Source organism: Sceloporus undulatus, chromosome 2 (assembly GCF_019175285.1).
Source record: "Sceloporus undulatus isolate JIND9_A2432 ecotype Alabama chromosome 2, SceUnd_v1.1, whole genome shotgun sequence".
NCBI classification, from domain to species: Eukaryota; Metazoa; Chordata; class Lepidosauria; order Squamata; family Phrynosomatidae; genus Sceloporus; species Sceloporus undulatus.
The window spans coordinates 330,714,405-330,739,677 of NC_056523.1; the positions used below are offsets into that span (position 1 = coordinate 330,714,405).

General features: G+C 43.0%; 3 protein-coding genes and 1 non-coding gene across 11 annotated transcripts in view; all 4 read right to left on the reverse strand.

The window, feature by feature from the left end:
* LOC121924166 (myogenesis-regulating glycosidase-like) overlaps positions 1-25,273 on the reverse strand; it is a 718,305-nt gene that overhangs the window by 427,142 nt on the left and 265,890 nt on the right. The gene's annotated exons all lie outside the window — the stretch shown is intronic.
* RPP25L (ribonuclease P/MRP subunit p25 like) lies at positions 3,912-9,817 on the reverse strand. 5 transcript variants are annotated; one of them, XM_042455352.1, is made up of 3 exons: positions 8,961-9,817; positions 6,546-6,647; positions 3,912-5,325 (listed from the first exon to the last, which is right to left on the reverse strand). In XM_042455352.1, the coding sequence occupies exons 1-3, from the start codon at positions 8,968-8,970 to the stop codon at positions 4,763-4,765; spliced, it is 675 nt and encodes a 224-aa protein (XP_042311286.1). In that variant the 5' UTR covers positions 8,971-9,817; the 3' UTR covers positions 3,912-4,762. The 5 variants fall into 5 exon arrangements, with proteins under 5 accessions (XP_042311286.1, XP_042311287.1, XP_042311289.1 ...); XM_042455353.1 differs by having other exon boundaries at positions 3,912-5,356; positions 6,413-6,647; positions 8,990-9,780; XM_042455355.1 differs by having other exon boundaries at positions 6,413-6,647; positions 8,990-9,779.
* On the reverse strand, positions 8,870-9,026 carry LOC121924493. The gene has a single exon (XR_006102627.1). It is a non-coding gene; the product is annotated as a U1 spliceosomal RNA (small nuclear RNA).
* LOC121924162 (NACHT, LRR and PYD domains-containing protein 3-like) lies at positions 9,687-22,531 on the reverse strand. Its single transcript, XM_042455323.1, is given in 7 exon segments — positions 9,687-9,972; positions 11,524-11,694; positions 13,290-13,460; positions 16,183-16,353; positions 19,106-20,726; positions 20,729-20,779; positions 22,040-22,531. Coding segments are annotated over 7 exon segments (2,595 nt in total). The 5' UTR covers positions 22,323-22,531; the 3' UTR covers positions 9,687-9,845.

Here is a 25,273-nt window from a genome sequence, read left to right on the forward strand (position 1 = left end):
TTAATGGTTGCTTTGTCAATTGTTTTAAGCTGTTGTTCTATTTGCGCTACACTGAGCCTTTTCCTTTACAGTAATTTGGGCCTATGTGAACTTTCCAGTTTCCACACTGAGAACTGCAAAATGTTGATTTCATTGCAATAAAAATTGTGCATCTACAGTCCCCTTTCTTCGTTCAGCTTTATCCATTGGGGTACAAATGTGAACACAGCTAAACAAATGGGTCCTAGATTCAAATCAGGCCTGACTTCTCCCTGGAAGCAAAGATGACTAAATTGAGGCTGCTTTCACCTCATCATGAGATGGCAGGACTCACAGGAAAGGACAATAATCCTTGGCAAGGTAGAAGCAAGTTGGAAAAGAGGAAAACTACATTGCAGGTGGATAGACTCAAACCAAGGAAGCCAAGGCCTTGACTCTATAAGACCTGAGCATGGCTGTTGGTAGGATGACCTGGAGGTCTCATTCACAGGGCTGCCGTAAGCAGAATTGACTTGAAATCAGTTAACAACAATCTGAATTTCCAGAATGTTCTTCTTTGTAGAGTCATGAAAGGTAGGAAAATCAAGGGCAGGAACTGCAAAGTTCTTCTCAGCTTGGCTTGAAAACTTTGCCATTTCCTCCTTGAGGTCTGCCAGTCTCCTCCAACTGTCAGAACCAGGCTCTTATCACCAGGGCCCATTACTCACCTTTGCTAGGTTATCTCTATTTACTTTATTTACTAGGCATCATCCTTCCTGTCCTGCTCACCTTCTGAGTCTTTGGGTTGAAGCACCATTAAAGCAAATGGGGCTGTAAAACCCATGGACCTGTTTGGCCTGGGTTCGCCCTACGGCCCCAAATTTGCATGCTGCTTGTCCAGAGGCAAATTCCATCTTGCTTTATCTGTGGACTCAAGCTCTCTTCTATGTGGTACTCAAATTGCATCTTACAACAGGGTCTGTTACCTTGTGGGTTTTGTATTCTACAGAGGAAAAAAACCCAAGGATGGCTTCCTTCTTCCTTCACCTGCGCTCAGGGATGGTGTAAAACAACAAAGCCTGCTTATTAAAGCCATAAATCAGCAGTGGCATTTTCCTGGGTAACTAGAGCAGGAATTAATCAAGGTTTGTTTTCAAGTTAGTGCATTGAGAGTACAGAACGCCCTCTAATGGGGTAAGGCAACAGAACAAAATGCTTTTGCCAACTTACATTAACATTCACTGCTGGCCATTCCTAGAAACCTTCTCTTTCCATCCCCTGGATTCCCCTTAGAATTAAGGTTTTCAAGCCTGAACACCGGCTGCATCCTCTGCCATCACCAATTAAGCTAAGACATAAACAGAGATTCTATATAATTCTTGCACAATATATCTCTACAGTCATGTGGTGGTTGCACTGCAAAGCCCTACTGCTGAATACCAGCAATGTGCAATCAGCTGTGTATCTGGATACAAACTTGCCGCTTTCACAATCCCACAGAACCAAAGAGGACCTTGAAGGCAAGGATGAGTAGTTATGTGCCATTCAAGAATGTGCAAAATGCATATGTAGAAGCTACACCTGCAGAACTCTGCTTATGCAACCATGAACTGAATGTGGATGTTGCAGCACAGCCAAAAGGATACGACTGCACCTGTAAGGGAACCTTTGTTGTTGTGTGCCTTCAAATTATTTTTACTTATGGCAACCCTAAGTCAAGCCATGGTGTTTTATTAGCAGGTTTCTTCAGAGGGGATTTACCATTGCCATCCTCTGGGGCTGAGAGTGTGTGACTTGCCCAACATCACCCAGTGGGTGTAAGGGAACATATGTACACATGAAACATCAACAGGATGCCTGCCATGATTTTCAGTGCTCTTTGCCTGTGTTTTGGCAATTACGCTGCATGTTTAAAAGCACTTCTTATGGCATTGCAATCCTCAAAATAATCACTCAAAGTAAATGAGCCACTTTCTCTCAGCTTCCATCTCGTTCCCCAGCTCCTTTCTGGGATCCAGGGGTAAAGATTCTGACCTGGGAACACTTAATTCTGGGACTTCCTGATGAGTGGCTCATCAGTGTAGTCTTAGCTACTACATCACACCACCATTATCATTTGTTATTCCATGGTGGCAGCGAGGGATTGCTGTTTGAAAACTTGGAAAAGTACTGCAGGTATCCCAGCCATTTTTGACATGTTGTCATGCATTCTTCTCAAGGAAACTCTTGGCTGGAATCCTGCTGATAACACTTTTTCCAGAGTCCTGCAATGGTGGCAAGGGAAGGCAGACAAAATCTGCTGGCCCTGAGCAGCCTATTTCTCTCATACTTTCCTGACTGATGCACCTGTGATCTTTTTCCTTCTGCTCCCACCACGTATTCCAGCATAATTACACCAGTGTAAGTAAAGCAACAGGATTCCAGTCTTTATCTTGGGGCTTATGCTTACTTCAGGACTGCTGCTCCTACTGTCCTGGGACAACCAAGGGCAAAATCTACCTGAGCAACAGAGCAGAGGAATGGATTGCTGGCAGGAAAGAACAGACCAGGAGCAACAGTTTGAATGTCAAACAGGGCTTGTACTCAGACTTTTTGAGAAAATATATCTGCCCATATGAGTTTTAACTTTTTAAAGAGTCCTTGGGAAGATCCTTCTCTCAGTCCCACTGCCATCAGAGATTCTGTGAGATTCTTTTCAGTGGCTCCTCCCAAACTGTGCAATTCCTTCCCATGAGAGGCTTGGCTATCTCTCTTTTTGTTTAGGCATGGGCTTGACAGAAGGGTCTTGTAGTAACAGGTGCTATTTTATCCTGAATGCTATGTTTGAAATGTTTCAAAAGTGATTTAAATTAATGTTTTTAATAAGGTTGCCATTGCTGTTGTGATTATTATTTAAAACCTGTATTATAAATTGTTTCGGCTACATTTTCTTTGGTCATGTCATAAGACAGCATGACTCCCTGGAAAAGAAAATAACGTTAGGTAAGGTAGAAGGATGCAGAAAGAGAAGGCAGCCGCATGCTAGATGGATGAACTCAATTAGGGAGATCACAAATATGCATTCACAGCACTTAAACATGCAGTGGAGGACAAGGAGTCTTGGAGAGTAAGTGTTCCCACATAACCAGGGACGTAGCCAGGATTTTAGGAAGGGGGGGTCCAGAGTAAGTGCCACCATTATAATGGGGCTTGGGCACAGTGGCGCAGCAGCACACACCATTCATTTTTCTAATGGAAGGGGGGGTCCGGACCCCAAGGACGCCTCCCCCCCGGCTACATCCCTGGCATAACTCAAGACTCTGACTCCCTGTTTAATATTTGTCCATGCTATCTGATAATCAAATGTTAGGTCTCAAAATGACTATGAAGTATATATTAATTTTAGTACAGTGGTACCTCGGGATACGAAATACCCAGGTTACGAAATTTTCGGGATACGAAAAAATCCCATAGGGAATTATTGTTCCGGGTTACGAATGTTTTTTCGGGTTACGAAAAAACTTTTGGTGCTTTTTTCGGCTTTTTCGCACGGAATCGCGGCTTTTCCCCATTAGCGCCTATGGCAATTCGGCTTACGAAGGCTTTTCGGGTTACGAAAGCGGCCGCGGAACGAATTACTTTCGTAACCCGAGGCACCACTGTTTAATTTTTGGCATGTTGATTATCAGCTACTACAAATATTTTTCAAAGCAAGGGAGTGGGATGAAAGGAAAAAAAAACAATGCCTACAAACCAAATCCCCAGCCCCAAAGTAGTTTCCTCTGAGCACCAGCTCCTTTCAGATATAGAGCACTGAAAACCAGATGGGTCCCTCATCTAGAGATCAGAGAACACAAATTCTGTTCCTCTGGAGACTCAAGAGGAGGGAAAAGCAGGGACTGATGTGTTCAGAGACAGCAGAAAAGAAACACTGGATCTGGGAAACTTTGCCTTGAAGAAAAGTACAAAGCTGCTTAGCAAAAAATATACATTGCCCCTGGCTTTATTAACAAAAATATATGTAATTTCAGGACCACCAGTCTATAGTTCTTAAATCTTACAAGCTTCTGGGACACCTTGGGTTTTTAAAAACTCATTAAAGGACATTATCAAACCGTCTCTTGGCACAATCCAACAGGTACAACCAGCACATCTGACAACCACCTCCTCATCTTTATGCTGAATCAGATTGTGATTCCCCTTTTTTTCAATGACCAAGAAGGTTGAAACTTATTTAAAAGTCTTGCGCTACTTCCAAACTACAAGGGGTTGGTAGAAGTTTCACAGCCCCAATGAAATAATTTTCACCACTTGGGGGGGGGGGGCATCTGATAAACTATCCCACAGTAATGCAATTTGACAAGATAGTAAAGTATGAAACTCTTGTTTCAAGAGTTTTGCAAGAGAGCATCCAGATGATAGGGAGGGGAAAAGTCATTTCCATTAGCCATCCTTGTACCAGAGAAGAAGGCAAGAAAGGCCTGTGAAAGCAGATGTAGGTTCTTCCCAATGAATAAGATCCTGCATTTCTTATCTGTCAATGACATTTCAAGTACTCCAGTCCTGAACAGACTTCACACAACACACTGAAGCCTCCACTGAGCGCATCCGGGAACATCAAGTAAGGGAAAGACCCAAAGCTTCCAAGACCACCACGTTCAATCCATCCAAAATGACTTAATGTATACATTCAGACACTTCTGTCCTTTTTCCCAAATATAACTTTCTTCTCTTACTATCTCCAGCATTTGGAACATTAAGCTGAAAATGGTCTGGCTTTCCTTGGTTCTGCAGACAACTGCCGGCATTCTGAAGCTTGGCTTCTTCAGGGCTTCTTGTAGGCGTCCTCCCGTCCGACGGAACGCGGGTGTTTTCCAGCCCGGCCGGCCCCTCTTCCTCCGCCCTGCTTCCTCTTAGCCTGGCCCTGGGATTCTGACTTCAGTGTTTCCAACCAGAAGGCATCAAAGCATCCAGGAGCTTGGTATCCTGGCTCCTTAGTGTCCAGGGGATCTTTGCTGAGAAGGACGCAAATGGCAGGGATATTCCGCTTCACAGTCAAAGGGTCGAGGCCAGCCTCCGGCACGATGGGATCCCAGATCTCCTCTGTCTGCCTGAAGAAGACTTTGGTGATCTGGTGAAGGCTCTTCATCCTCCGCTTCATGATCTCCACGCAGGTGATCGTCTTGCTAATCGCTTTGCCGGCGCCACTGAAGAGGACCTGCCTCATAGCGTCGGACTCCATCTTGCCAAAGGCGTAGCCCATCAGGTTCCGGATTTTGCTGCCATCCTTCACTTTCATTTCAATTATATCAGAGGGCAAGTTGGTAAAAGGAAGAGGAGAGGGCTTCTCCACAGTCTTGGACTTCCGATAGTTCTCCATGACTGACTCTGATGGAGAGGAAAGGGAGCAGAAACAAGCCTGAAGCATGGATACAACAAGCACTTATTATTTCCCATGACGGCATCAGTAAGGATATAAGAATATATGTCATAATATAAGAATATATCCAAGAATATATAAAGAATATATATATATATATATATATACTGTATATAAATACAACAAACATTTATTATTTTACACAACAGTATCAGCAAGAATATAAAAATGTATATAATAATATATATAATTATAAAAAATATAATATAAAAACAACAGTAGCTAATTTTCAACTATTAACATGAGAGAAACGTGGTGCCTCATTCTGAAAGGAATAAAGAGGGAAGGGGCCTCTGGGCATGTGCAGAGTGCAGACTGAGACCTCAGCTAGGAAAAGTTACATTTTCTGAACTCATGGATGGAAGAAGGCTCTATATTCCCAAAAAGAAACTCTTCTTCCCCCTCTGAGCATGTGCAGAGTGTTGAATGCTGGGGTAGCACTCTGCACATGCCCAGAGGCACCCTTCGCTCTTTATCCTTTGAGCAATAAGCGCCAGTTCCTCTTCAATGTGGCTTCTGGGCCCCCCAAGCCAGGAATAAAGCCCTGTTAGCTCACCCAGCAGCCGACCGAGCCTCCTCCTCCCTCGCCACAAAATGGCGACACTCCTCCTCCCTTCAGAGCCGCCGCCGCCGGCACTCCTGCGCATGCGCACAGAGCCCGCTTGAGGAAGGCAGAAAAAGCGACTGCGCTTGCGCGAGAAACTCTAGGAGCGGCGTTTTTAATCGAGAAAGAAGCTAAGCCTCCGCGAGGGGCGGGGCTGAGAGTGAGAGAGAGAGAGAGAAAGCCCCGCCTAGCCCTCTTATTGGCTAAGAGGCTGCCCCGCCCACCCCACCTATTGGTGGCGCACTTTAGGCAGGGAACCTCCAGGGGGCGCTGCTGCGACTGCGAGTCAATGATGATTTCTGGACTGAGTTTAGTCCAGAAGCAATAAAAGAAAAGAAAGAGAGAGAGAGAGATAAACAAACAAACAAAATGATTAGTATTTGGGCTGCAAAATAAAACCAAAGGGAGCCTGCAGATGATGGCCAACGTACCTGAGCATGCTCCCTTGCAGCTCTGGGCACCGTGGGCACACTGGGCTGCTTTGCGCTTTCACCAGCAAACATGCTCTAGATGTCCTTATAGGCTATGGATTCTTTTAAAACCAGGATTTTAACCAGAACCCACCAAGGAGCAGATTGGAGAGGAAGGGTCTGCGTTGCCCCCAGAAGGAAGTGCCTCCAAATGTCTGGGTCCTCGGTTCTAGAATGAACCAAGTCGTTATAGTATCTTGAACAAAAGAAATACAAGTCACGTTGGTTACATTGAATTAAACATTCACACCTCTGTGTATTCATCGGATGTTCAAATGTTACACCTAACATACGTCTCTATCTCTCATGGAACCCATCAATCAAGCCCTTATCTATATGCTTTGTTTCGCTGTCCTCAAACTGTTTATGCAGTGCTTCCTCTTATTTGGGTTTGACTCTTAAGCTAGGAGCCATTTCCAAATTGTTTACATTCCAAAGCAGAACATTTGACATGGCAGGAAGAACAACAGCCTTTGCTTCTTAACCTCCGAGCATAAGTAAAGTTCTGAATGTTAACCAATCTACCACAATGTGTGTGTGTGTTTTATATACATCCGGGGGTGTGTGGGTGTGTGTTATATATATGTGTGTGTTATATGCATGTTATATATATATGTGTGTGTGTGTTGTATGCATGTTATTTGTGTATGTGTTACACATGAGTTTGTGTGTTGTGTGTGAGTGTATGTGTGTGTTACATATGTGAATGTGTGTGTTATATGCATGTTATATGTGTGTTGTATGCGAGTGTGTTATATATGTGACCATGTTATATATATGTGTGTGATATATATATATATATATATGAGTGTGTGTGTTATATATGTGCGTTATATGTGTGTGTGTGTGAGTGATATATATATGTGAGTGTGTGTTATCTCTACTAAAAACTGGGACAAAATGTAGGACAACATTTAGACCAAAATATAGGCCAATTGTAGGATAAAATTTAGCCCAAAATGTAAGACATTTAAGGTCCTCCATTTTTCTTAAATGTCCTACATTTGGGGCTAAATTTTATCCTACAATTGTCCTATATTTTGGTCTAAATGTTGTCCTACATTTTGTCCTGGTTTTTAGTAGAGAATTTTGGCAACCCTATATATATGTGTGTTATATGTGTGTGTGTGTGTGTGTGTGTGTGTGTATTGTTATATACTCATGTATAAGTTTAGAAATTTAGGTTAAAAAATTGACCCCAAAAACCTGAGTCGACTTATCCATGGGTCAAAGTAAGTACTGTACTTTAAATCACACACACACACACACACACACATCTCATTCTCTGGTGAAAGGGAAGAGTTCACTCTGCCCTGGGAACACTTCCCCCCTTCCTTCCTTCCTTCCTTCCTTCCTTCCTTCCTTCCTTCCACTCACTCATCCATCCAACCCCATGAAGGCAAATAGTCATAACTGCTGGAATTTTGTAAGTTCTTTGGCATTGTTTTCCTTTGCTTCACCCTTTATATCCTTCATTTACATGGACCTAAGTTTTATCCCTGACTTATCCATGGGTCATATAAAATTCCATGATTTTAGCCCCCAAAACCTGCCCTCAACTTATACATGAGGTCAACTTATAGTCAAGTATATATGGTATGTGTTATGTGTGTGTCCCTTATATATATATGTGTGTTACCTATAACTGTGTGTGTTACATATGTAAGTGTTTTTATTGTGCTGTTTTTCAACCATGCACAGCTTGAAAATCCCCCCCCCTTAAAAAAAATATCCAAAATGTACATCTTGATTTACCCATTGTATATAAGGGACACATGATATAAGTGCCATTGTATATAATGGAACTTGAACATCCATGGATTTTGGTATCCAGAGAGGGTCCTGGAACCAAACCCAGCGGATGCCAAGGGCCTATTGTACTGTGTTACTTTCCAAGATTATTTGGAGTCAGAAGGTGTGCTTCAAGACAAGGTTTTGCTTGGGGTAAATTTACCGAGACTTGTTGACATCTCAAGCCCCATCTACACTGCAAAAATAATGCAGTTTGACACCACTTTAACTGCCGTGACTCAATGCTATGGAATCCTGGGATCTGTAGTTTGTTGTGGACTCACAACTCTTCAACAGAGAAGGCTAAGTATCCCACAAAACTACAAACCCCCAAAATGCCATAGCACTGAGCCATGGAAATTAAAGTGGTGTCACATTGCATTATTTGTGCAGTGTAGTGGCAGTCTCACTCTGCTTTGCCCAGTACTTGAGTTTATTTGGACTCCAGGGTGCAGAATAAATGCATGTCGAGACGACTTTAATTGCCATGGCTCCATGCTATGGAATCCTGTGGTTTGCAGTTTGTTGGGTCACTCTTGGATCGAGACGGGTAAATATCTCCCCAAACTATAAACCCCAGAATTCCACAGCCATGAGCCATGGCAGAGCTTGGAAGTGAGTTTTGGAATGCAGCTATCACAAATTATGCAGTTTGGTTTTCCACATTTGGAGAAATCACAGGAGTCAGCACATCCAAAGTGCGATGGATGAACCTCACCTTGGGACATTGCAATGGAGGTACCTCACCTTCATGGTCATGGTATCTCCCCTGCCAGGAAAGGACCACATCCCATCACCCACCCAGCAAGGATGGCCACTGGTGGATGTGTTCAAAATGGCAAAAAAGGTATTAAGAAGGAAAAACAGACAAGCTAGGAGAGGCTGCAGCAGTTTGCGTTTGCCTGAATCTGCTGGGAAGGGGAAAAATCAATCACATCCACTCAGTGTTGTGCTGAAAAGTTCTTGGCCTGACCAAGAAGGGAATGACCGGGAGCTATGAAACATACAGGCTATTCCACATAGTCATCTCAAGATCTGATGCACTGGACATATCATTTCTGAAGTTTCTTTAACTCTTCCAATTCTTCCCTCCTTGATGTCTGGTCACTGAAATATTGTTCTGCTGTTGCTCTCGCCTCGGAATCATTTCAAACTTTCCTTCCTTTCAAACTCTTTTTTAAGGTTTGGAAACACAAAATAGACGGAGCAAGATCTGGTGAGTAGTGTAGATGGCATTTGCATTTGGACTTCAAATTCTTTAAAACTACTTTTGCATTTTGAACTCCGTTTGCAGTAGTTGACGTAAGCCGAGGACAAAGGGAGGAGGAAAGAGAAATTGGGCCATTTGAAAAGCAGCTGTAAAAGTGGGATGGTAGAGGATTAACTGAGACTGTCTCTGTCAAACCAAGATGGTTGGAGGGTGTCTGCAGATGCTTCTTAATAATAATAATAATAATTTGTTTTATTTATATACCGCTATTCCAAAGATCATAGCGGTGAACAGCAAGTAAGCTAATTCTTCATCCATGGCAGGTGGTTTCCCCTCTGTGAGACATCATTTTGGATGCTGGAATGTTAAACTGAGAATGTGAGAACATGCTCTTTACTCTTCACCTGGAGGAGGCAGGTAGCTGGGTGAATAATAGGCAGTCACAGTCATCTCAGGATGCATGGAAGCAGCTGTCTGAAGCCTTGTCCTTGTGATTCGGTTTAGAGGTCGCATTGTCACTCTGGAAAGGAAAGAAGATGGTAAGAAAAAAAAAGTTCAACCATCAGAAAAGGAGATCATTACCTTTCCATTTCGAAGGCATCCAAAGGAGAGCTGGAGCAGATTGCAAATCGCTGCTTGACAGACCTCCCCCGAAACCTAATTTAGATCATTGTGTTTTAGGCAGGTTTTCCAGACGATGAGGCCCATTTCTCTGAACCTGCAGCACTTCACAGCAGTGCTATTCCACAGAGACCTCCCTCTGGGAGTGCATCTACACTGTAGAAATAATGCAGTTTGACACCACCTTGATTGCCATAGTTCCTTTCTATGGAATCCTGGATTTCTAGTTTTACAAGGTGTTGAGCCTTCTCTGCCAAAGACTGCTGGTGGCTGACAAACTACAAATCCCAGTATTCTGTAAGGCTGAACCATGACAGTTAAAGTGGTGTACAGTATTTCTACAGTGTAGATGCCCCCGGTCATTGTCCATTAGACAGGTTTTTTGGATGATGAAGCCCAGATCTCTGAACCCACAGCTGGTTGATCCACACTGGTCTGATGCAACAGAAACCTGGAAATCCTCAGATTGATGCCAATTATACTGAAAATAATTCATCTTTCAAGAGTCATAATATCCTTGCCTGGACCACAATTGGAGGCTAGGCTTTGCATGACAGCATCTCTCCCTCGTGGGAAATCTATAACAGGAATACTGTCGTTAGAGCCTGGGAAAAGTTTTTTTACTGCAACTCCCAACATCCCCTAGCTCTAGCTGCTTTCTAAGAAGCTAGGCTGCCCCCTCCCTGCTTTCCTTTTGTCGGCAAGCAAAAACGGTTTTATTCAGGCAAGCATTTAACAAATAATCATGGGATGGGTTTCATATGGGGTGTTTGTTATATGGGCTGGGCATTGCAGTTTTAATGTATGTAACTTTATATTGTGAAGCCGAAGGCTTTCATGGCCGACATCCATAGCTTTTTGTGATAGATTTTTCAGGCTTTGAGGCCCTGTTCTAGAAGAGTTTATTCCTGACATTTCACCAGCATCTGAAGATGCCATCCACAGCCGCTGACAAAACGTCAGGAATAAACTCTTCTAGAACACGGCCTCAAAGCCCAAAAAGCCCACATTAAACTAACTTCATGTTGTTTTTATGTGATATTTTAAAATGTTTTTATTGTTGTCGGTTTTTAAAATGTTTTTATTTGTGAGGCACCTTGGGCCCTTTCTGGGAGAAAGGCGGCTCACAAATAAAAACTTTTAAAAAACACATTACAATACAAACAATTCAAAACATCAAATAAAAACAATATAAAGTCACATACATTAAAACAACAATATCTTCGGTCCCTTTCTGAGAGAAAGGCAGTGTAAAAATAAAACAAAATAAATAAATACAAAAAAAATTCAAGCTTTGCAGCCACAAATTTTCTTGACAGTCTTGGACCAAATCTTGCTTTGTCCCTCAATCAAAGCCTTCCCTGCAGGAAATGGGATGAAAGATTGTAGGGACCACTAACACCATGAAAAATCCCTTTGTGATTGACAGAGAACTACCAGCCCTGCTTACGCCAGTTTCCGAAGTTTACAGTGTGGCTTCTTCAACACAACACACAACTGCCTGACGCCTTCATTGCCCAAATTATTGTCCCCCAGGCCAAGCTCCGTCAGAGTCTGACTGGTTTCCAGGACGGAGGCCAAATCTGTGCAAGCCGCAGCTGTGAGACCGCAGAGGTGCAACCTGCAAAGCAAAGAGACAAAACTCATGGCAACCAAAGGACTAACTCATATAATTTGTCCCAGGCTTTCATAGGTAACAAATTGTAGAACCTAGAAAATTTACAATACAGGTTGCCTCTCTCTTATCTGGAATTCCAAAATCCAAAATATTCCAAAATGCAAAGTTGTCCCCATGAGGGGCTGAGACAGTGACAACTTTGCTTACTGATGGTTCAATGTACACAAACTTTTTTTCATGCACAAAAATATTTTTAAACTATTGTACTGTATATAAAATTACATTCAGGCTGTACACATAAGGTGTACACAAAACAGAAATGAATTTCAAGTTTAGACTTGGATCCCGTCTCCAAGATATTTCATTATGCAAATATTCAAAAACTCAAAAAACTCTGAGATCTAAAACACTTCAATTAATTTTTTTTATCCTGCCCTTTTATCATGGGAAGCCAGTGTGGCATAGTGGTTTGAACACTGGACTATGTCTATGGAGACCAGGGTTTGAATCCCCACTCAGCCATGAAAACCCACTGGATGACCTTGGGCAAGTCACACTCTCTCAGCCTGAGAGGAAGGCAAAGGTAAATCTCCCCTCTGATCAAATGTTGGCAAGAAAACCCAGTGATAGATTCTCCTCAGTCATAAACTGGAAATGACTTGAAGGCACACAACAATAACAACAACAGCAGCAGCAGCAGCAGCAGCACAGTGTGATAGGGGAGCCTGGGCATCACTCTTGCCCCAACTGTAAGCTCACAGGATGGCATCTTGGGTCAGCAATATGGAGATTATAATAGTTACAGGGTTGTTGTAAAGCTAAATGAAATAACCCATATGAGGAACACTAGAAAGAGATGGTTCTGATTAGACTATCATTGGGAATGAAAACCATGTTATGTGGTGAGAACATAATACCCATTCTGAGTTAATACAATGGGAGTGGGAATTATGAGGCCATAAGGAAGCCTTTTGGAGGGTCCTGGAGCAGCTTTGCACACCCTAAAATAAATTTTGATGAAAAATTGGTTGCACTTTAGCATCCAGGTGAGCTCTCTGGGAAACTGTAAATCCTGATTTTCTGTAGGATGCAGCCATGGCCACTGATGTTGTCTGGAAGTGATATAACTGTGTAGCGTGACAGGGTGTATCCACACTACAGAAATAAAGTAGTTTGGAACTACTTTAGCTGCCATGACTCTATCTTACAGAATCCTGGGATCTGTAGTTTGGTGAGGCACCAGGCTGAATAACCACCAAACTACAAATGGCATACCTTCCAGATATTTCACCATTTGGATCACCCTCCTCTGGAAAAGCCCCAGTCAGCATGGCTAATTGTCAGTGATACTGGAAACTGAAGTCCAAAACATTTGCAGAACCAAAGGCTTAGAACCACTGGTCTAAGAAACCTGAGGAAGACCCCTCTCTGTCCACTCCTTCCCATGCAAAGCGCATGCACCATCAGTGCAAGCAGAGTTGCATCTCTGTTCCCTCTGGAATCAACCACTACCATCATGTGTAGGTACATCACCCTTTGTGCAAGTGTTGCTGGACCTACTCTTGTCTTGCCTCTTCCAACAACTGCTGCTTACTTACGTGAGGCTTTGTAGCCTGGACTGTGGTTGCTTCAGCCCCACACATAGCTTCTGCATTCCTCCATCCCCCAAGTGGTTGTCTTGAAGATTAAGCTCCGTAAGGCACTGGTTAGATGCCAGGACCAAAGAAAGGGACTCACATGCAGCAGCCGTGAGATGGCAGCTGTGCAACCTGTTGGCAAGAGAGGAGAGAGATGGATTTTTAAAAATTGGCTCCATCGAGGAAAACCAGTGAAAAGATACATGATGTTATCTGTCCCCAAAGTTACTCAGCTCCACTTTACATAGCTGATGCAATAGGTTTGAACAGTTATTAATCTCTACCCATTTATTCTAGAATTATTCTAGTTTGGTTTTGTTTGTTTTTTACATTAGGCATTGTATTTCCAAATCTTCATTCAAGTTTCCTGGTGCTAAAGTTTTAAGTTTCAGAATCCATTCTCTATTTTTCTCCTTTACAGAGTTCTCATTTTCATTAGTTATTGTCTCCAGTTTCCAAAAACATATATCAGTTGCTAAATGTTTAGTTCATTTCAAAATGGCCAACCAGAGGTGCCCTTATTCTTTTAGAATAGTACTGGATGGGCACAAAAAAGCATTTGTGGGGATTGCATGTAGCCCATAGATTGCATGTTGTCCATCCCTGCAACTCTAGGTCTCCTGACAAATGGCCAGCTCAGAGAATTTTGTTAAGGACACACATTATGATGGAGATCCATGTAATAAGGGGAGTTCAGATAATTATAATTCCATAGGAACTTCCCCAGCATTTGGTGGTGAGAAACATATTGACTCAAACTGGGATAACAGGGTGATGAGCATGAGGCGTGAGGTTGCATTTGTTGGGAACGTTGTATGCTCATACACACCATTTCCTTATAAAAAAATTTGCAGCTGGTGTGTGTGTGTGTTTAATAGCAGAAGTATACTTTGGTGAATCGAGTGGGTGTGTTCATGGGGATTAATTTGTTAGTGGAAAATTTGGTACCAAAGGCAAAAAAAAAACAAAAAAGCATGGTAAGAATAGGGATAGGTTCCTCACATCACAAAAACAAAGAGCACATGTCCCAGCAAACTTTCTAATTCAAAACTAACAAAGTTGCAAGTGAAACAATGCAATCAGGTTGGATAATCTTTGCATAAGTAAATAAAACCAAACAAACCCGTAACCTTTTACAGACCGCTTTCCAAAATAGATTCAGGCAGGGATGACTTTGGGTGCATCTGCACTGTGGAAATAATGCACTTTGGCACCACTTTAACTGCCATGGTTCCATCCTATAGAAGCCTGGGATTTATAATTACCAAGATTCCATGGGATGGAGCTACAGCACTTAAAGTGGTGTCAAACTGCATTATTTCTGCAATATAGCTGTGGAAGTGTAGTATAGTGGTTTGAATGTTGGACTCAGACTCTGGAAACCAAGGTTCCCTTCCCAGCTCGGCCGTGAAACTCAGTAGGTGACTTTGGGCAAGTCACACAGGGGAAGGCAATGGCAAATCTCCTCTGAAGAAACTTGCCAAGAAAACCCCATGATAAGTCAGGTTGGATAAGCTTTGCATAAGTAGACAAAACAAATCTTCCCTCCCACTCATGCCTTAGGGTCGTCATAAGTCGGAAACTGCTTGAAGGCATACAACAACAACAACAACAACAACAACAACAGATGCATCCTTTCTTTAACCACTTGACTTTAGTTATGATTTCCATATTGGTGGCCAAACTTACAGATCTATGCTTCTTTAATGTGTTGAGAGTAGCTGGTGAAGCAAGCTCCCCTTTTCTCTTGTGTGTTTTGCTGTCCCTACATGTTCAGTAAGGGAATCTAGAGGCAGCTGCTGATTACCTTGTATGTTGTGTAGGCAGGCACACGATAGTTGCAGTGGGATAAGCTAAAGCAGAATCCCATTTCTTCCTAGCTCAAGGTTTGTTGCATTATTTACTGCAGACTGGGTGTTGCACCCATCACTGGAAGCTTTTGTTTCTCCAGCCTTCCTTTGCCCATCCTTCCAATGCCAATGCTGCTAAAAGCATCCAGGTAGACAGAGAGTAAGGAACTGGGGGTTTGACAGGTGTTCAAAGACTTTGGAAAAGGAGCTTCACTATCAGAGGGTTTGTTAACTGAGGTATATCTGTACCAGTCCTTTTTATAAGATGTGTCTAAGGATGACTGCAATAATATATTTGAAATGTTTTGAGTATGCATCTAAGGTTACAGCATGAATACTGTCATGTATTTATCCAGTTAAATATAGAGGTTTAAATTATGTGCATGTTTAAGTTCCAATGCAGAAGCTGTTGGATGTATTTGCCCAATGTGGAAGATCTGTATTCAAGATCTTGGAAGCATAGCTGCACATGTGGTGCCACTGTGCATCCACATGCACACATGAATGTGCATTTACTTGTAGGTGTGCAGTCATTTGCACATTGTTGCCATTCAGCACAAGGGCTGTGCATATATATAAGGAAGTTTATGCTGTACAATCCCAATATAAGATCTTGGCTAAAGGTAATTGATAACAATTGTCACGCCATCCAGTGGCAATGGGTTCCATAGAGTTAAATGGTACTTGGTGTGCGGGAAGGGCCTCCTACTTCCTAAATGCTGGCAAGGCAGACAGATACACTTGAAGCCGGTTCCTTGTTCTCAATTACAGTTGGACTCTTGGCAAGAAGAATCTTAATTCAACTCATGCTTCAGTCCCCCCCCCCCCCCCCCGGGAGCTCTTAACTCATGTGCATAGAATCATCAGGAATAATATTGTAGAGCAAAGGGATTTTGAATAAAACAAAAGCAAAACACTTAAGAGTTTTATCTCCCATTTCAGAACCTGGTCCTACTCTGGATTTGGAAGGTCAAATTTATTGTGGGGAAGAGTGCGTCCCTTACCAGAGACTCTGTAGTTTACAGTGTGGATTGCGTAGTCCATCACATAACTGGATTATGCCAAAGTCCTCCAGTGGGTTTTCAGACAGATCTAAACTGGTAAGATTCGAGTTGGCCACTACAATGGAAGCAAGATCTTTGCACATGGCAGCTGTCAGTCCACAACGGTTCAGCCTGAAAAGGTGAAATAAAATAAAATAAACCCATGTTGAATCAAATCAACGGCCTATCTATTGTAACACTGTGATCATACAGTGGCCAACTAGTTGCCAAGCCTGCCAGCGAAACCAGTCTTGTAGCTGGTGTATTTGACACCTGGTGCCAATCATTTTTTAATACACCCCCACACACACACACAAAATAATAATCATGAAATGAAACAAGGATGGAGCAAGCTTGTTTTCTGCTGCTCCAGAGACTAGGACCCTGAGTGATGGATGCAAACTACAGAAAAAAGGGATTCCACCTCAACATTAGGAATAAATTCCTGACAGTAAGAGCTGTTCAGCAGTGGTGCACACTCCCTCGGAGAGTGGCGGATTCTCCTTCTTTGGAGAGAGGCTGGATGGCCAGCTGTTGGGGGTGCTTTGTTTGTGAGTTCCTGCATGGCAGGGGGCTTGGACTAGATGGCCCTTTTGGTCTCTTCCAACACTATGATTCTATGATTCTATGAAACTGCCCACAGCAGTGGTATGGGTGGCAAGTTCATTCTCCCAGGTTTCTACCACCACCGCTGCTGCTAATGCTAATTTCTTCAGGGCTCTCTAGCACACCAAAGAAATTAGCATTAGCAGCAGCATTGAGCCAAGTCCATTCCTGCATCTGTACTGCTTGGCCAGAGTGACCAGATGTCATAACCACAAAGGAGGACAAGACACCACAAAATGTAAGGCGTCCAGGGAAAAAATGTAGGACATTACCAGATAAAAGCTAAAAACACCACTATAACTGTACATTCATGCTTTTTAGTCATGCTCAAAATGGAAGACATTTTGAAATTCTTCCTGGGCAGAAGGCTGAAATGTAGGATGTGTCCTGGAAAAGGAGGACATCTGGTCACCCTGTGCTCAGCCCTCAGTATCTGCTAGGGTTTGGTTCCAGCATCCCCCATGGATACCAAAATCTGTGGATGCTTGAGTCCCATTAAATACAGTGACACAGTAACATGAACTTCAACAGGGAGAAATGTAAGGTACTGCACTTAGAGCGGAAAAACAAAATGCAGAGATATAGGATGGGGGACACCTGGCTGAATGAAACTACATGTGAAAGGGATCTAGGAGTCCAAGTAGACCACAAGGTGAACTTGAGTCAACAGTGCGATGCGGCAGCTAACAAGGCCAATGTGATTCTAGGCTGCATAAATAAAAGTATTGTGTCCAGTTCTGGGTATCACAATTAAAAAAAATGTTGAGAAACTGGAGCATATCCAAAGGAGGGTGACTAAAATGGTGAAGGGTTTGGAAACCTTTGAGGAACGACTTAGGGAGCTGGGGATGTTTAGCCTGGAGAAAAGAAGGTCAAGAGATGATATGATAGCCCTGTTTAAATATTTGAAGGGATGCCATATTGAGGAGGGAGCAAGCTTGTTTTCAGCTGCTCCAGAAAATAGGACAATGAAGCAATGGATGCAAGCTTCAGGAAAAGAAATTCCACTCAACATTAGGAGGAACTTCCTGACAGTAAGGGCTGTTTAACCGTAGAACACTCTTCCTCGGAGTGTAGTGGAGTCTCCTTCTTTGTAGGTCTTTAATCAGAAGCTGGATAGCCATCTGTCGGGGATGCTTTGATGGAGGGTTCCTGAATATAGTGGCACTATTACTTCTCTTGAACTAGACACTATACTTTTATTGATGCAGCCTAAAATTGCATTGGCCTTTTTAGCTGCCGCATCACACTGTTGACTCATGTTCAATTTGTGTTCTACTTGGACTCCTAGATCCCTTTCACATGTATAAGTCTCTCGTTCAGCCAGCTGTCCCCCATCCTATATCTGTGCATTTCATTTTTCCACCCTGAGTGCAGTACGTTGCATTTCTCCATGTTGAAATTCATTTTGTCAGACGTGGCTTAGGTCTTCTAACCTATTAGGATCATTTTGAATTTTGATCCTGTCCTCTGGAGTATTAGCTATTCCTCCTAATTTGGTGTCATCTGAAAATTTGATAAGTATGCCCCCAGTTTTGTCCTCCAAGGCATTGATAAAGATGTTGAATAGCACTGGCCCCAGGACAGAGCCCTGTGGGACCCCACTGGTCACTTCTCTCCAGGATGAAAAGGAGCCATTGTTGAGCACTCTTGGGTCCTCCCCCTATGAGCGGCATCTTCATTTTCTAAATCGCCTTCCATTTTCTTCCCCTGCTTCCTACCTTCATGGAACGCAGCAGAAGCAGCCCCTCCCAAGGCTTGACCACTGCCAGGTTAAGGGGAAACATGGAACCAGATGAGCTGATGTAGGATCTCAGACACTGAGGTTCTGTACCAAAAAGATTTGGCATCCCCCCTCCCAACCAAACCATTTGCACAAAGTCCCAATGTATTGGAAATTTCACTGTGGTTCATCAGAGTGCTTTGATGTGCTGAAACACCTTTGAAACATAGGACCACTGAGTATTTTACAGGGCCATGGAGTATCGTGAATGACATTTACAACCATTGGCCATTGTGAATGACATTTATGACTATTTAAGTTTATATCATTACTCACAAAGGATGCAAAGAGCAACACAAATGACCATTTCAGGTGGGTTCAAAGGAAGAGGAGCCAAATGGGTGGTTAACTGCTGTGTTAGGATGGTGAAATGGGAATGGGGGTGAATAAGAAGGCAGCATTAAAGGCTAGAAGACCAAAAGAGAATCAAAGAAGACACTTGAGCCCCTCACAGAGATCATTAAGATCCTTTCTGGATCTTTCTGATGCACTTACTGGATCTCAGAAGGCTTCAATAGTCCTGGTAAGAGTTGTCCAAATGCATCAGGCCACAACTCAAAGTCAGAGAGACGAAGTGACTGGAGAGAATCAGAAGCTAGTAAACAGAAGGAGACAGCTGCAAAATCCAGCTTGGTGGAGAGCTGGTCCTTGAGGTCTAGATCATGAACATGCTCCATGATGCTCTTAGCAAACTGGAGGTCCTCTGTCTCATAGAGGCAATGGCACAGTTCAAGCAGCTTCTCTCTGCTCTTAAAGGAATGATGTTCAGCTTCCTGCTCCATCCATCTGCACAATTCCTGCCAATGTCTTTTCCCGGATGCCTTGCAACCCCATCTTTCTTGGAGGACATTCAGCCTCTTCTCACTGGAGAGGCCAAAAAGGAAACGGACAAGCATGAGGCAGTCACTGCTGTATTTATTCTTATTTCCAAATACTTCATTCAGATCTTGGAAAGATGTTATGGTGTTCCCATCTGAGTCAAGAAGATAGAAAGACAAGGCAGCAAAGAACTCCTGGAAACTTAGGTAGATGAACCTGTATTTGGTTGCTATGTGGGCATCTTGAAGGAGAAGGCCTGAACTTGCAGAAAGATTTTCCAAGCCATGTTCTCTGAGCACTTCTTCCTCAAAGATGATTGTCTTATGGATCAGCCCATCCTTGGCTAAGCGGCACAGGCCTTCCAGATTGGTCAGCGTGGAATGACACCCCAGGAACTTCCAGAGGAGCCAGGAATGAATATCTGTGACCGTTGCACTGTCTGGGATATCTTTAAGGGGATCCCTTTGGGATTTCTGACTGAAGATTGAGCAAATAATCAAACACGAAACAGGAAGGAAACACATACTAAAAAGAGTTTCATTGCTTCTTACAAGTTCAAAAGCTTGAGTGCCATCTTCTTTGTCCTCAAAGAAACGCTGGAAATATTCCTTCCTCTGAGCTGGATGAAATCCCAGCACTTCCACACACCGTGGCGATCTCAGATACTGCAGGAGGGACCCCAGGGACCCAGGCCTCGTGGCCACAAGGAGATGGCATTTGGCAAGGAGTTTTTTCCTAAGTAGACCGATCAACAAGCATGTTATAGGCTGCTTTTTATGCAAGTCACTACTGGGCACTTCACTTGGAAGATCACAGTGCTTAAGTTCATCAAATCCATCAAGGATGAGGAGGAGGTTGTCTTGGTTCATCAAGATATCTTCGGCTAGGAGAGCTCCTGGAAAGCAGCTGTTGACTATCAGATCAACCAGACTCATGGTTTGGTTGCTATCCATAAACGCTCTACAGGAGACATAAAAGACATAGGCAAACTTGGCCTGCCAGAATTTGCCTGAGGCCCAATCCAGCATTAACTTCCACAGAGATGTGGTTTTGCCCACCCCAGCAGGCCCAACCAACACAACTGTTTTCGAGCTTTTCCCTTCGGCATCTGGATCAAACAGTTTCTCCAGGCCAAATTTTGGACAGCTGCCTGGATGAGCCTCCATCTCCCAGTGCTTCCTCTCTGCAGCCACCAGTTCATGGACTCTTTCTTCAGGATGGGGTTTGCTGCAGCTGAGAAGCAGCTCTGTGTATCTTTCGTGGAAGCTCAGTTTCAGGCCAAGGTGGGAACCCAATCAGGGATGTACCAGAACTTATCTTGGATGTGCCGTTTGTATTTCTTCCTGCGATCTAATTGAATCACACAGAGTCACAATCAGGAGGACCACAGCTCGGTGGTATGCTCATCCTATGCTCTATGCATACTATGGCTCTCCCCTGAAGAAGGCTATCAGTATCCATGAAAGCCCCATCCCCGCAAGAATTGGTTACTTTTTAAGATTCTCCAAGACACAGGACCATTGAGTATTTGACATGATTAGTGAGTATTTTTATACTCAATTGTCTTGTATTTTGAAGAGCATTTTCAACTCCAGTGATTTCTGTGAAAGTCCTTTGAAGAAGGGCTTTTCTTATTGAGGCTGAAATGCTTTGGGCTGTTTTTAGAAACCAAATAAATAGTTGATCATCTCAGAGGATGTGGAGCTTGTCTCCTAACTGTTTTCTGCTTTCAACATGCTTTTCAGTACTTGCTTCACTTTTTAAGAGTACAGTTCCTAATACTCTCTGAGCCAGAATAACCAGTGGCCATGCTGGTTATGGATTCTTGGAATGATAATCTCAAATTTTCCAAGCATGCCCATTGGACCTTAGCATGTTCACTGGGCATGTTTGGCACACTGGAAACTATTGTCCAAAAATCTAAGGGGTCATTCCCACTTGTAGGTTGAATCCAACCTTGATTCACTCTTGCTCCCTTTTAGAATTCTACTCCAAAAGGACCCTTGTTCTCACTATGAAAGGTTTTTTTTTCTTACCTCTATGAAATCGCTTCTTTTTGTCATTCCCACTAGTTGCCCCAGTTGAAAAGGCACGTCCATCATTGTGATGTAAGCAGCCTGGACTTACAAGCCTGGAAGGGGGGGGGGGGGGTGGAATGGAGTTTGCTATTTTTCCAAAAAAAAAAAAATCTTTTTTAGTTTGCCCAGCTCTGGAGTCTTGCATTAATACTGGTATATATAGGTGCTCTGATCCTAAAAATGTTACCTGACCTGTCTCAAGGCTAATTCCCCAACAAGTGACACACTTGGTGGGGATCCACCAATACAGGATGACCAGATGTCCTTACTGCAAAGGAGGACAAGGCATTGCAAAATGTTGGGCATTCAAGAAAAATGCATGACTTTAGAAAATAAGTGCTAAAAGCACTAATATACATCCATGCTTCTTAGTCACACTCAAAATGATGGACATTTTGAAATTCCTCCTGGTCAGAAGGTTGGAATGTAGGATATGTCCTGGAAAGGGAGGACATCTGGTCACTCTCCCCCAACATTCATAGGAAAACAACCCCACGAGAAGATTGCAACTTTCCTACAGATCATCTCTTACCGCTACATTTCCACTTCTGGAGTTTGGTAGCAGAATCCCGCATGTTGATCATCTTGAGAACTTCAACGGTGACTTCTCTGGCCCCGTCCTCACCATAGAACTCCAGCAGAAGGTGGACAATGTCCACAGTGTCAGCATTCTCCAGCTTGCCCCGAGGGATCCGGGGCCTCCCTTCTATGTTCAGGAAGCACAATTTGTTCTTGAACCTCTTGAAGTTATCCTCACGAAGATCATCCAAGGAGAACAAGAGGGCATCTTCAAGAGATTCTCCAGGATCTCCCATTTCAAGGCAGAAGCACCTACAAAAAGAAGAGTGTGCTTGTGCCGGTGGCTGCACTTTTGCTCATTCCACACAATGCAAAACCTCACCTTTGCAAAGAGAATGTTCTCTGCATTTCAACTTTTATTTTCATATCATTAATAGAGCAGCCAGAGAAACACACCCAAGGCAAGCTAGCGAACAACGTAATGGCAGCACAGATATGCAAAACAGCTGCACGAAGCAACTGCACACAGGGAGCAAAGTGCAAAACCACTGCTGAGAGCTTTGAAAAGGTGGAAAACAGACAATATTGACACACAGAGCACCATCTGCAGCACCCTTAGCCAAAAGCTAAGCAACTGAACTCGGCTGGGCTTACTGCCTAGCTATTGTAATTTTCAGAACAGGAAACTTAAAAGGCTACTAGAGGTCTCTCTGAAGAAGAAAACCCAGCTTCATGCTACATTTTGAAAAAGTCTGCCTGCTAAAGTGAAAATAAGACTTCCCACAGTAATGGAAAGAAAGCGCTGAAAAAAGTCCCCTTGCCAATGCTTGTTAGACAAGCAGAATTACTAAAACCTACTGACAATATGGGGAAAGTTCATTGTTAGTAACTACAACTCCCAGTTTCTCCCAGCCGACATGGCTTTGCAGTTACACTCATCCCTCCATGTTCTCTGGTGTTAGGAGCACAAGACCTCAGTGAATGTGGAAAAACTGCAAATAACAACAACAACAAAAACCTATGTTTTTACCTGAGAGAATCTCCAGGTCCTTCAGTGCATCTCTGCGGTCAACATCTGCCAGACATTGACCATAGAATTGCACCAGAGGAGCTACAAATGCCTAGTGGAGTGTTTTCTCTAGGAATCTCTAGGTCAGTGATTCCCAATCTTTCTAATGCCGCGACCCTTTAACACAGTTCCTCATGTTGTGGTGACTTCCCACCATACAATTATTGTCATTGCTACATGCAAATATGTGTTTTCCGATGGTCTTAGGCGACCCCTGTGAAAGGGTCGTTCGACCCCAAAGAGGTCCCAACCCACAGGTTGGGAACCACTGCTCTAGGTCCTTCAGTACGATGTTGGGTTAAAATTGACCATAGAGTAGCACTGGAGGACCTAGAGATTGCTAGAGAGAACATCTTAACAAATTCCAGGAATGTCGTAAGTCACACTCTCTCAGCCTCAGGGGAAGGCAAAGGCAAACTCCACTCTGGACAAGTCTTGCCAAGAAAACCCCACGATAGTTTCACCATTCACCATAAATCAGAAAGAACGTGAAAGCACAGCAGCACCGAAGAGAGAGCCAGCATGGTGTAGTGGTTTGAGCACTAGGCTATAATCCCTGCTCAGTCGTGATTTTCTCCTTCATGATTCTTAAAACCTTTTCCTGATGAAGAAGCCAGTGGAGCTTCAAAAGCTTGCATCATGTATTTTGTATATCTTGGTTGGTCAATCAAAGGTATCACTGTTTTGTGGATTTTAGATGTTGCTATACTTTGCTATATGGCCAACACTGTTACCCCTGAATATTCCTGGATGTGAAGATACTACATCTTAGCCACTGCAGGGGATCCTAAATATAGAGCTAATGGACTGGGACTTTACTATTTGCGGTTGTTAGGTTTCTGCCTCTGACCAAAGGCAGCATGGTGCAGTGGTTGGAGTGTTCAACTATGACCCTGGAAACTAGGGTTTGAACCCTGGCTTGGCTATGTCATGAGAGAAATGAATGTTTTGGATTTAACACATAAATAGATATATGTTCGTGTGTGTGTGTGTGTGTGTGTGTGTGTGTGTGTGTGTGTGAAGCTAACAGAGATAAAATTATATGAAAGACAGGAATGGTTTTTAAGATACAAACCACACACACACATTCAGGCCCCAGATTTTAAAAAATGGTTACCTTTTACATTCTTCACAACCCTTGCAAAAGATCTTTTACATAATGTGCCAAAAATACAGGCCCAGTGGTTTTTTAGTTTAAGATACTAAACTTGTAACAATATAAAAGCTTGAAAAGCAACGCACATTCCTTTGAGCCAACCTACAAGGCCATAGAGATAAAGAAAGGGAAGCTCAGGCCACCGTGAATTGCTGAAGATTTCATTTTTTCTAAAAGGTAAATAAAGTTCAAGAGATTTTCTCCTCTGCATATGCTTAATAAGGATTTGAATATTAGTAAACACACCCCTGAAGGTATAATGACCAATTTACATGAACATGCATTGTATGTTGTATATGAAGTAGGTGTGGAAAAATACAAATGTAAGGGGAGTTTCTAAAAGTTTATACATCATCCAGTGAAAATTGAGATAAAATATTGTAATAGAAAATGGATTTTAAAGATTGTGTAAAACTTGGGGTGGCTGTGCCTCTTTGCCTGAGATGGCCCTTCTTGCAAGAATGTAAGTAATAAATGGGAAATTGCTGCTTCACTTGTTTTGTCCTGATTCATTTGATTGTTTTGTCCAAATTTTATCTCCTGGACTTTGGAAGGTTTTGTTCCAGGTTTTGGCCAGAAGGAAGATGGACCCACTTGCATAGATGTCTCTTCCAAGAACATCAACAACACCTTGAGAAAATGTAAACACAATCCGACCGCTCCTCACTATGGGAAGGGCAAAAGAAGGGCACATGGTGCTTTTGTTGTTGTTAACTGCCTTCAAGTGAACCCTGACTTGTGGCAACCCTGTGAATAAGACACCTCCTAGATTCCCTCTCCTCCGTTGTTCTTCTTAGGCCTTGCAAATTCATGCCCATGAGCTCCCTAATAGAGTCCATCCATCTAGCATAAGGTCTTCCTATCTTTCTACCTCCCTCCATTTTTTCTAGCATTATTGTCTTTCCCAGTGAGTCCTACCTTCTCATGATTTGGCCAAAGTACAACAACCCCACTTTCGTCATTTTGGCTTCCAGAGAGAGATCGGATATCATCTGTTCAAGGACCCATTTATTTGGCTTTTT

Coding starts and splice junctions, on each gene's coding strand:
- RPP25L (XM_042455352.1), bottom strand. Junction 5,326..6,545: donor CCTCTCCAATCTGCTCCTTG/GTGGGTTCTGGT, acceptor CCTCTCCATCAG/AGTCAGTCATGGAGAACTAT.